The 12968-nt window shown below is 37.7% G+C and overlaps 1 protein-coding gene across 1 annotated transcript; it reads right to left on the reverse strand.

Moving 5' to 3' along the window:
* Positions 1-379: 379 nt before the first annotated feature.
* LOC144437563 (uncharacterized) lies at positions 380-12382 on the reverse strand. The gene is made up of 14 exons (XM_078126525.1): positions 12310-12382; positions 10990-11239; positions 10211-10285; positions 9720-9793; positions 9199-9312; positions 8811-8934; positions 6434-6516; positions 5508-5573; positions 4985-5096; positions 4796-4872; positions 4310-4376; positions 3380-3471; positions 2766-2844; positions 380-2409 (listed from the first exon to the last, which is right to left on the reverse strand). The coding sequence occupies exons 2-14, from the start codon at positions 11207-11209 to the stop codon at positions 2228-2230; spliced, it is 1365 nt and encodes a 454-aa protein (XP_077982651.1). The 5' UTR covers positions 11210-11239; positions 12310-12382; the 3' UTR covers positions 380-2227.
* Between the last annotated feature and the right edge of the window lie 586 nt (positions 12383-12968).

Consider the following 12968-nt stretch of genomic DNA (forward strand, 5'->3'; position numbering starts at 1 on the left):
GTTCAAATCTTGCCACTCAGAAACAAACAGCAGGCAGCGACTCGAACCTGCAACCTGTAGATTCCAAGCCGGTCACGCTAACCATTCACCCATCATGACTCCATTATTACGAATTACTAATCCGCGGTGAAGGTGGTAATACTAATATTAATAGTATTACTAGTATTAATCGGATCAGTAGATGTTTACATTCACGGCATAATGCGATAATTTGGGCAAATAGTGAGTTTGTTTTAGCAAGCTACTAATTAATGCAAAGCTGATAAAATCAGATAAGACATAGTGATATCAGGTAGAAAATAGAAAAAAAAACATTGAGAGGAAACAGTATTTAAAACTTTATTTGAAATATACAGAAAATAATATTAGAAATCCGGAAAATCGCGAGTACAAAAATGATTATTTGTCCTTTACCCTGTGATAACACAAAGGTGACAATAACCTCTGGTTGGTGGTCTGAGCTGAAAGACCAATCCGATCAGTCTATCTTCTACGCCCTCGGCTAGCGCTAGGGCCTAGGTGTGCCTCAGTGTTGGAGGCCTCAACCCAGACTAGTGTCCACTAAGTATAGTTGGCTTTTTTGCAATACTTCCGAAAGCGCAATCTGAGGTGTCATACAAGTGTACAAGTCTAACCAATATGATCATCGGGTGTCTCTGTCATGTATTACATAGAAATTACAGTAACATTTTCTTGTAACGTTTACGACATGCATATGCACCATTTTCCATGGAAAAAAATAATGTTTTGCTGAAAACATATAAGCATATATATTAAATCTGCTTTTACACACTGTGAGGTGATACACATTTATGTAGGATCTCAAATAAAATCCATTGCACTGAGTAGTGCTAGTAGCCACTGTAGTTTTGTGGCTACCACGTGTACACTCCGACGTTCTTCAATGCAATACTACCAAACATTCAGTAAAAGACTGCCACCAACGTTGGGAGTGTGAAATACGGTAAACCTGTGTCTTTTTATACTACAACCACTTCAGCAAAGACCTGCCATGGTCTCACTATCTGAAGTCTACCTATCCCCACCCCAACGCCCCCACCCTCCATGTGACTTACATTGGGTGGTACAGGGAGTCGAGTTTTACATTACTACTAGCTATGTTCGCAGGTTTGCACAGAAAGTGTTTTATGATGGTTTACTGCAAAACATTAACAATGGCAAAAGCCATGGCGTGGTTTGAACGGGGGGACTGTTGTACAGTGAGATCACTACGAGTCTCATTATACCAATTATACAAGAACATTACTATTCTAGATTATAAAACAAACAAACAAGCAAGCAAGCAAACAAACAAACAAACAAACAGACAGACAAACCAGATTGATATATTCTTTAAATGTAACAATACGGTTTGATAAGAAACAATGAAAACTGATATGTCTAATACAATTTTCAATAGTAATCTATAAATTTGACAGATTTGTGTTATCGGACAAACCATCGCCACGTAACAGTACTGTTGGCATGTTTGTAATTTGGTTGTCACAGCATCCATTGCGTTGAAATGCAATGGTTCCGTTGAAAGCTTTCTAAAACAAACTGTTAGAACACCAAACAAGGATTGTGAACACTAGCGTAACGCTGGTGGCGTCCTTTATATCTCACCAGGTGTGATATTGATGCTGTTGAGGACAGATTTGAATTCAAAACTGCTTACTGTCTTTGATATCTGAATATATATTTGTATATACATTCTGTACTCTGGAATAATAATAATATTTATTTATACTGGATAGTTCTTTAAGTATATAAACACTTGTCTCCCAAGAAGTCCAGTGAGGGCCATCCCTCGTGGGTTCAGTGTTTATGCAGGAGGAAACCGGAGTACCCGGGGAAAACCTGCATTGTTCGGTAGAGTCAAACTGAACGACACCCTTCTTACTTACAGCGTGGTAAATTTAATCGAACCCTGAATGGGGTTCGAACCCCGACCGCAGTGGTAAGAAGCAAGTGGTTTAACCAATAGTCCGAGGATTAAAAAGAAATACTATTGCAATTGTTCTTGACGGTGACTTTGGGACTTCCCCTTAGTAAAATATGATGCTAATATCCATACCTCGTCATTTTTAAATGCTTGCATACTTGCATTTTTAAGCTATAATATTTGTAGATTTTTATGGTTATATGAATGTATACATGCTGTCAGTGCCAAGAATACCGATGATATAATCGAATTAGAAGCCACATATGCTTATTGATACGTCATTCACATGACGGAACAGGAAGAGTCGTCTTTCTTGGCCGCTGGTGGCGGATTTTCGGGTCTGCGGGCAACCACCCGAGAAGAGGCTCCCCTGCCACTGGTTGCAGAGTCGTTGTCATCGGTCAATGCAGAAAGAAGGGCCAATGCTGCCAGTCCTCTGGCAAGTCTGTCATCATCAACGTCTTCTAGAAAATGGAAACGACATGGCGAAATTGATATGGAAAACTTTAGAATGTGGCAAAGTAATCTTATACAGTGTACAGTGTATGTCTGCCTGACTGTTGGTTTAGTTCGTCTGTCTGTCTGTCTGTCTGTCTGTCTGTCTGTCTGTCTGTTTGTTTGTTTGTTTGTTTGTTTGTTTGTTTGTTTGTTTGTGCGCCTGTCTGGCTAGCTGTGTGTTGTACCTTTACATCTGTTGTACTGTGTCGATCTCTCCTCTGACATTAGTACTAGTATTAGCACATAGGTGTTATACCATGTAGATACATAGATGCTGGATATTAAATGTCTGTAGATCACAAATCGCACAAGAGAAACTCACCAGAGACATCCAATGGTTTAACATCTTTTACACCACTGCCATATCTATAGTGATTCTTTTTACCGTTCGGCCAACGTACCTGGAATTCAAACACCAGAGCATTTGATACCATTTTCATAGTAAACTGTTGCTGAAAAAACTGAAAAACTCAGTGTATCTCGGGAACAATATCAGGGAGGGTGCATAAGCAGGCAGGCAGATAATCATGCAAACAAACAGACAGACAGACAGACAGACAGACAGACAGACAGACAGACAGACAGACAGACAGACAGACAGACAGACAGACAGACAGACAGACAAAAAAGAACGCTAAATGACAATGACTTTGAGATTGAGAAGTTCACAAGATGATGAATAAGTATGTCTTAGAGGCAAGAGTGACACTAGTCTTGCTGCTAGACGTTCGGGCTTTCTTTCTATACTATAAGTGAACGAAGTTCGCAGTGAGGGCATCCTCGATAGCGATGTTCGGTCGTGTGTCGTATTGTATCGGAAGAACATCCGAGGTCTAGCAGATAGACTAGAGTGACACTCTTATATTGTTAAAGTACTTCGACCAACAACAGTCATCAGAGGCTGTTGGAGTTTTTTCATGATAATACTGCACTCACATTAACGTTGAATCTTTCTCCCGTGTCCACTTTGTACACATTGCCAACACTGCCTGGTCCACCGTCTTGATTTCCCCACTCCCAGGTTGGTCCTACAAGATATAGTCTTTTGTATGATTTCACGTATAATTTAGTTTAACCAGTCTCAAAGATGTTTCCAGAGATGAATATGTGTGTGGTGGGGGGAGGGGGTGTATGTGTTTGTGCGTGTGTACATATGTGTGTATGTGTATGTATGTATGTATGTATGTATGTATGTGTGTGTGTGTGTGTGTGTGTGTGTGTGTGTGTGTGTTTTCACGTATTTCACGTATAATTTAGTTTAACCAGTCTTAAAGATGTTTCCAGAGATGAATATGTGTGTGGTGGGGGGAGGGGGTGTATGTGTTTGTGCGTGTGTACATATGTGTGTATGTGTATGTATGTATATGTATGTATGTATGTGTGTGTGTGTGTGTGTGTGTGTGTGTGTGTCGGTTGATTGGTTGACGGGTGAATGTGGATGTGTGTGTATATGTGAGTGTACGTATGTGTATATGTGTGTGTATTTGTGGGTGGTTGGTTTCCTGTGTGTGGTGTAGCGTGTGTTTGTGTGTGTGTTGTTTGGTGGGTGGGTGGATGTGCATGTGCATGTGTGTATGTGTGTGGAGTGGGGTGGGTGGTTGGGTGTGGGTGTGTGTGTCGGTTGGTGTATGTGTGTGTAAGTTTGTGAGTGCAAATATACTGAGCAAATGATCACAACACATTAAATTCCATCAGGTCTATCCTGTCAGTGGTTTCTCTGAACGGATCAGATCTACACTGAAACGTTTTTCAGCTTCAAAGATCCTGTTGAAAACGTCATTCACTTCAATTTGTTCTCCTGCAAATGAACTGTTCCCCTAGTGTTCTGGTATTAATGCAGGATTCACACAAAAAATGACACCATACCCCGAACAACTCGAACTCCTACTTTCATTCCTTGGCCAAATGCAATGCTTCTAGGTTCATCCACGACCTGCAAAAGAAGTTATTATCGATATTGTGACCTCATGGTTTCAAGTGTGAATTTGCGTTGTACATGAACATGAATATAAAAACAAAAGAAACGCTTATTTACTTGAGATTTTTTTTCCCAAATTTTGGATTTGTAATTTTATGCTATGTTGGTTTTGTCTATAGGAAACGTGGTGAAAGCAACCTTTATTAAACTGGTTGCTTAACATTTAAAAAAATATACGATTTATTTGTTTTTGAAAAATATAATTTGGTGTTAAAAGAGGGATTATGAATGGTGTCAGTGTAAATAGTTGTCCCTACTCCCTACCCTCTCTCTCTCTCTCTCTCTCTCTCTCTCTCTCTCTCTCTCTCTCTCTCTCTCTCTCTCTCTCTCTCTCTATCTCTCTCTCTCTCTCTCTCTCTCCCCTTCCTTCTTACCCTTAAATCTCTGGCATTTTCGGCTCCGTGGCGATAAGTATTCCTGTTTCCTTGGTCCCATTCGACATCAAGTGTTCCTGAACATTAGAATTGAAGTTAAAACAGTCACATGGCTTGTCCTGTACAATAACAAAGTTTGTTGAAATTTATTGCATAAACGTTAACTAAAACGAGTCAAGTTGAATTTACCTCCTCGTGAGTGCTTAACTACTGTTCCCACACCATTTCCATCCTGGTTGCCCCATTTCCAATCTCTTCCTCGACGAACCCTAGTACCAAGGGGAGGATAATCATCGACTTCCTTAAAAAAATATATAAGGACTAATATAGCTTAATCTCAATCTGGACCTTACTCCAAAAATGTAGGTACCTTGCTATGCACCATGTCAAGTTAATCAACCCACAGGCAGTAGACAATATGGTAACGACATGTTACAAGATTCTCTGACCAAGATTCGTGGTAACAATTGGCCCTCGGAAGTATGTAGCCATTTGCACAAATGTTCAGAATTTCTAACCTTCGTACAACTTGTAATCGGGCCCAAGTTACTGAAGGAGAGAGTTACTACAAGCTAGTATTAAACGTTAACTCTATACACCCAAATATATTACGAGGTCATTCTATATAGGAGAATATTCCATATTAAAAACTTTATTTTTACTTTATTGAATAATTTCTTTAAATATCACTAAAATCTACACATGTACTTACAAGGTCATCTTCATCCTCGTCTCCGGATATCATCATCATGGTTAACAACAACGCCAGTAACCCCCTCTACAGATAAAACAAACAATATGTTCAATTATACAATTTTTTTCGTTCAAAACTTGTGATTTGTTCAAAATTTGTCTTAATTTGCATCCTCTAGACGGCAATAACACTGGCGTCAGTAAAGAGTGACTCGTATAAGTTCTACTACTTCCTTTCGACGCAGGGAGTGATGGAGCACTGGTAGTATACAGATAGGAAAGTGTACTCTGTAGTACTCAATTCTACCACAGACAAGTAACAAACTTGTCTGTGATTCTACCAAATACCCCGAATTTAGACAATTAAAACTATACGAGTTTCAAAAACGAAAATGGACATACATGTAGCTGTACGTAGTGTTCAAGGAAAAAGACATAGTTGAAAATTCCAAGTCTTGGAATGTTGATTCCAAATCAACAACAAACACAATGTGTGTTGTCTCATATATTTTTTTCATAATGTGTTACTATTACAGTAAAACCACGCAATATAATTACTGTTTTGTTGTTGTTATTGTTGTTGTTTTTTGTTGTTTATGTTGTTGTTGTTGTTGTTGTTGTTGTTGTTGTTGTGTTGTATTCAGTCGACGTCGGAATGCTTTGATAGAAGATTCTAATCAACAGTGGTTGTGGCCCATTCATATTTTGCAGCTCCATAGATTTTCACTTTATGTGTCTTTAATTTTGTGAACGATTGACACGTGCTAACATGAAATTCGTCTTTCCATAAACTACTAAACCATTGTAGTATGTATCATATCTGTACAATGTACATTGTTGATATATACACATTGTAACTTTCATATTGTTTTCCATTGATTTAAAAAAACAACTTTAAGGCATTAATGTACCACCATGACAGAAAATAAGGAAATAATAATTTACCAATTCTTCATCGTTGTCCACGTTTTCACCCATGGATGCTAGGAAAGTTCGTAGTGCTATAAGCGATCTGAGTTTATCCATATCTGAAATTAAAAAATGGTCATTTCACCGGATAAAAACAACAATTGAGCTGTGAAATATCTGCTATAAGAAAGACTAAACATACATTACATTCAGACTTAACCAAAGATGTTCTTATGACCCCATCTGATCCAGTCAGATGATTTGTCTGTCAGAAAAACAGAGAAGCATGCAGAAAGTACATATATCTATACCATACTCTAAACATTGGTGGCGCTCTACTACATAATTCCATAATTCCATGTAATAACAGTTCATTATCATTTGATCAAAGCAACTGGTGATGATACTGTATGGGAAGCCGTTCAGGCCAAAAGTATTTTTTTTTATTTTTGCTATAGTATTTTATATTTTTCGTACTTACAAACTAATTTTAACAGTTTATGTACTTTTATTCCATGTTCACATTATTTTAATTGAAATAAGTTTGCATTTATTTGAGAATATTGTTTTATTTTTCGTCAAACCAGAATTATTTTAAGGATTATATATAATTAAAAGTCAAAATATATTTTTGTTAAAGTTTTTTATTTTATTTTTTAAATCTAAAAAAAAAAAATTTCAACTTTTTTTTTTTTCTTCCCAACTTTTTTTTTTTGGCCGAGTCTGCTGACCAGCGCCTGTCACGAGTACGTCGTGCTCGTGACAGGCATGTCCTTCGACATCCATCACGACGTGTTTCGGCGTCAAATACACCTTCTCATTACCTTCGAAATTGGTCGCTCAAACATTATATCAGATCTCAAAACTGTTAATTTACGTGTGATAGTATCTGTTTTTTTCCAACAACCGCGACTTCAGCCGCGTACACACATGTGTACACCGTCACGTTAAGGTTATCGACCGCATGTATGATGTATTACATGATGTAGTACGTAGGACACGATCCATGTGCAAAGGGTAAAGGTAGTTAATCTAAAACAACTAAAGTTTGTTGCATCAATAACAATTACATTCATTATTGTGAAACTGACCAGAATTGAAATAAGATGGTACACTATACTGTGAGCGTGAGCAAAACAGCTTTATGAACAAAAACGTGAGGAAAAGCGAACGCGTATTTCCAATGGGTCAGTCAGGTACTACTTCCAGTACGAGCTCACATATTGACGTCGACCTGCTGTATTACATATCAACCTAAACCAGCTTTTATCGCCTTGTTATCATTGTTGTTGTTGTTGTTGTTGTTGTTGTTGTTGTTGTTGTTGTTGTAAAGATTCAGTTTACTTCATCGTACATTGTAGTATACATTCTCTCGGTGTTCTGAGTACACATGCATATATCATGAAAAGTTGAGAACAACACGTCTACCGTAATACAGCAGGTCGACGTCAACATGTGCGCTCGTACTAGAAGTACCTGACTGACCCATTGGAAATACCTTTACCCGTTGCACATGGATCGTACGCGGCTGAAGTCGCGGTTGTTGGAAAAAACAGATACTATCACACGTCAATTAACAGTTTTGAGATCTGATATAATGTTTGAGCGATCAAATAAGATAATAAGAACGTGAAGATAATAAGAACGTGATGTCAAAGGTCACGCCTCGTACTCGTGACAGGCGCCTGGTACGAGCACGACGTGCTCTGCACCGGCGCCTGTCAGCAGACTCGGCCAAAAAAAAAAAGTTGGGAAGAAAAAAAAAAGTTGAATTTTTTTTTTTTAGATTTAAAAAATAAAATAAAAAACTTTAACAAAAAATATATTTTGACTTTCAATTATATATAATCCTTGAAAAAAATTATGGTTTGACGAAAAGTAAAACAATATTCTCAAATAAATGAAAACTTATTTCATTTAAAATAATGTGAACATGGAATAAAAGTACATAAACTGTTAAAATTAGTTTGTAAGTACGAAAAATATAAAATACTACAGCTAAAATAAAAAAATACTTTTGGCCTAAACGGCTTCCCATAATACTGTCTTTCATTCACCACAGCATTGCTTGTCACGTGATTCCATTGCAAACATTTAAAGGATATTTGACTTTAAAATGTATGTTTTATGTTGTGGATCATGAGTAGCCAACTGTATCACAATAATGAGCGCCCCCAACGTTTAGTGCGATAAGTCAACACTGACTTATTCGAGTAAGAGCCGGGCATAAATGTTTTAATTATCAGTTGTTAGGGTATTATAAATCAGAAGGGGGTCAATGCTCATTGTACGCATGCGTATAGAGTCCAAGACCCATTAAGCCCTAAGTCGAAAGCCATAAATCGAAAGTTCATTTGCCACGCTCAACTATGGTAAGGACATATATACGCATCTTATCTCAAGAATGGCTTACCGTGAGAAAACTGTGCTGCAAATCGAATAAGTAGCACTTGTCTTCGAAAGAAGTCACCGAGTTGGCTGATTTCACCAGTTACGAACATTCCGTTGGTAACCTTGGCAATGGAGGCAAGTAGTTCCTGGTGAGTGAAAATATCAAGAGAACGACGTTTAAAAGTGATTGGTTCTTCGTTCTCATTCAATCTTTGACTTATGGGATTAGGCAGTATGACACGAATGGACCACATTTCAGAATTATTGAAACTCTTCTCCTGAAAACCTGCAAAAGAAATTATGAAAAATGTGGGCGACAGGAACCATCATGCCACTTAGGTAGCTCAGAGCTGACGCCAGAGATGGCTGAAATAATGTTACACCGAAGTAATATACACTAATGCACTTACTCTGTCAACATCGGGGCCACAGCCAACACAAGCGATGGGAATTGGATGGGGGAGACCAACAGCTCTCCACAGAGGTCCAAATGACATGGCGGCTTTCAGGACTTCATCTTTATCCTAATGTGCATGTAACAACATTATTGAATCGAAATAAGTATCGATGTTTGTACTCCAGTGATTTTGACAAAAGTACATCGAAGAAATTTTCTAAAAAATTGACAAAATGAAATACAACATCAAAAAACAACGAACATTTATTTAGAAGAGTCTGTACACAATATTTGTACATTATTTATTGGCCAACGTTTGGCGTATCACCGGCACACATATATTAAACCGATCAACACCGAATTTAAATTTAGAGGCTTATCACTAAAACAATTCCTGTTGTAGAGTTTGTTTTGGACAAAAACAATAAACCACTGGCAGTTAATCAACTCATTTGTATGTCATGACATAAAATTTTACAATGCCAAGTGTGTTTCAGATGAGGATAGTGTGTCAAAGTTTGAATTATGCCTTACATCAGGCCGACCATCGGTCATCAAAATAATCCGTGGTGTCATTTTTCTTCCACCTGGTAGAGTCAACACACCTCCTACAAGAGAATCAGTTCAGTATTACTATGATTACATATTCAAAATATTGACTAAAGTCTAAACACACACACACACACACACACGCACGCACGCACGCACACACACACACACACACACACACACACACACACCCACCCACCCACCCATCCACCCATCCATACATACATACATACATACATACATACATACATACATACATACATGCATACATGCATACATGCAAAGAAATGTATTGTGTCTCTTTAACATTTTGGTATTTTGATACTTTTATGATCTGTCAAACTTCGTAATGTTAAACTTCAAGTTTGCAGTCATGCATCACATAAAGATTATGATAGTTCGGTTCAACTTTTTTTTTTCAAAAGCGAGTAACATTTTCTGTCAATAAGTCACTTTCAATAACAAGTTTATCTCACCATTTTTGAGTATCTCCTTCATAGCTTCCATCAGACCTTCAAACATTGGTGTAGACCCGCCTGCTTCTAAGCTATCTGTATTCAAGCAAGTGAAATATGTATAAGCATAGACCCTCCACCAACGTTGGTGGAGGGTCTATGGTATAAGTGAGTGTTCTAACGGCGTTCATCTGTTATTTACATACCTGGAATCCTTTGGAAGAAAGTGGCTGTCACTGTTTGGGGTTAAGAGAATCTATGCACTTTGTGGGTGTATGTATGCTATGGTTGTTTGTTAATTCTCTGGTGGTCTGCTAACTCGTGAGTAGTCTATTCTCTCAATATTTGTACACCACTGTGACACTCACCTATAAGGCTATCGTTAAGTTTTAATGCTGTTTTATACTTAGGTATACGACTATGCTAGTGATCACATAATACAGCGGGTAAACAATGCTCCTAGATCCTGCACAATTTTTATGACGTCTGCATAAATTTATAATCGTCGTCGTCGTCGTCGTCGAAGTCGAAGTCGAAGTCGTTGTTGTTGTTGTTGTTGTTGTTGTTGTTGTTGTTGTTGTTGTTGTTGTTGTTGTTGTTGAGAAACACAAAATAGAACTGAACTGACATTTCGCATCACACAACTCGTCGAGTCGAGTTTTTAACTAACTAGAATACTGCAATGTGTTGGTTACAACTACCATGCACTCTTCGTAACAACTATAACATTTAACTTGGACTGGTCTGTGCTAGGAATGTACTGAAACATTCTCTCCGACATTCCTACGTAATTAACTTACCAATTGCTGCCTTGGTTAGTCTGTAGTTATCAGAAAGACTTCTTACGATCCTTGTGTTTCTACCGAACTCAACCACTGCGACGTTTTCACGTAGTCCAGTTTGCGTAGCTGTTTGTTGAATACCGAGTAGGAATTCTGTGCCTGCTTTTTTCAGTTCCTTTATCCCTCTGTTAGCCATGGAACCAGAGGTGTCCAGGCATAGGACAGTGTCCAGTGGCATTATTACGTCTGATGTACTTCGTTCCGGCACCTAAGATATAAAATCGTCCATGATATATTGATATTTGCAATGTTTTCATATTCATTGAACTGTGAACCTGTTGACTTTTTATCTTGAGTCTTTCATTTTTGAATACGTAGAAATCCAATGAACCTTTTGACCTCACTAAATGAAACGTCAACGCACTGCTGAATATCAGACCACTTTTGGCTGAAGTTAATACGCACGGTTGTCCGGACAATAATATGTGATAATATGTACTGTCTTGAGCGCATATCATTACCACATTACGTACTGTTTGTACTGTCGTGATATGTATGGTGACATGCAGGAAGTAATGTTCTTATTTCCGACCAAATTAAACCAAGGGTGTGATAAATCAAGTTAACGTGGATTCTGTCAAAACTGTTCAGTATTTGACAAGTGTACGGGGATCAGCATGCAATCGACAGTGTATTCAAAATGTGTCATTCCCCTTTATAGTTACAAAGTGAAAGTGAAACTGTCCAGTAGAATATGGTATCACCTGCTGCGTCACATCTCAAAAAAATGAAAATGATACTTTTAATGTCACTCTCTCGCCTTGTGACGTATATAAGGATACAAATCCGATCTATTCCATTTATTGTTGGTTGTGCAAGTATTTGCGACATGAAAAAAATGCACTAAGAAAGCTTTATTTGTAACCCATACTGTATTGTTTTTGACATAATTGAGTATTTACCAAATTAAACCCAAGGTATGAAGTTTTAGTGCTAGTGGATCATGTGTTTGATATATGGTCTAAAGTAAATAAACTCTTTCGATATATTACCTACATGGGGTTGTGAGATCAACCAGGAAGTAAATGTTACCGCTAGGTACGGAACAGTGGTGCTGAATAAGACAGAAGTTCGGTTTTGTCGAACACATATACATGGAGTCTTTATGTGCAAGTATTACAACTTGTATATAAAAATAACTGATCTCTCGAGCGTTGTGTTGTGTCGTTTATAAAACTTTTCAAGGTGACATGCAGTGGCAAGGAAATCAATGTGACGAAATTTATATCGGTAGTATAAGCACAAAATAGAAAAGAGATAACAAGAAAAGACACTTACCACTTCTGAATTAGTACTTTAGTTTGTAGAGCAGTTTTGCTGTTGCGCACTAACGAGTTGTACAATTATTGTACACTACGTAGCCAGTATACGAATGATGACATCACTCTCTATATATAGATAGCCTCGTTCTCACCAGTCTTTAGTATATTAGTAGAATGGGAATATTTATATATACCATCAGAGTCACTATCATTCATATACAAAGCATAAAGCAATGTATGTCCAAATACACAGTTACAAAATGCAAATTACAACAACTGTCCCTTTCACAGTTGTTCGTAGTCAGGCAGATCATAAGTCCACATTTTAGTCCGACGAAAATATATTATATTGGAGATATTTGCTTGTCTTCTTCTCCTTTTAAATGCCATGTACTTACAGATATCCAGACACTAAACAAATCTAGCCCTGGCGATATTTAATTTAAAAGCATGGAAGTAAAACTAGTTTAAATATGTTGAATCATTCCACTAAAGTATGTTATCGTGCAATTGTTGTTAGACACGTCACTAGATGTGTCTGTGAGATCAATGGCCCCTCCCCTTCATTTCAATTTGGTTGTACTATATACAAGATTAGAAAAAATGCGAGAACAAAACAATACAAATATTTCACTTCTCTTTTTCCGAATTCTGTACGAGCGACATTTTGTTCAA

Source organism: Glandiceps talaboti, chromosome 7 (assembly GCF_964340395.1).
Source record: "Glandiceps talaboti chromosome 7, keGlaTala1.1, whole genome shotgun sequence".
NCBI classification, from domain to species: domain Eukaryota; kingdom Metazoa; phylum Hemichordata; class Enteropneusta; family Spengelidae; genus Glandiceps; species Glandiceps talaboti.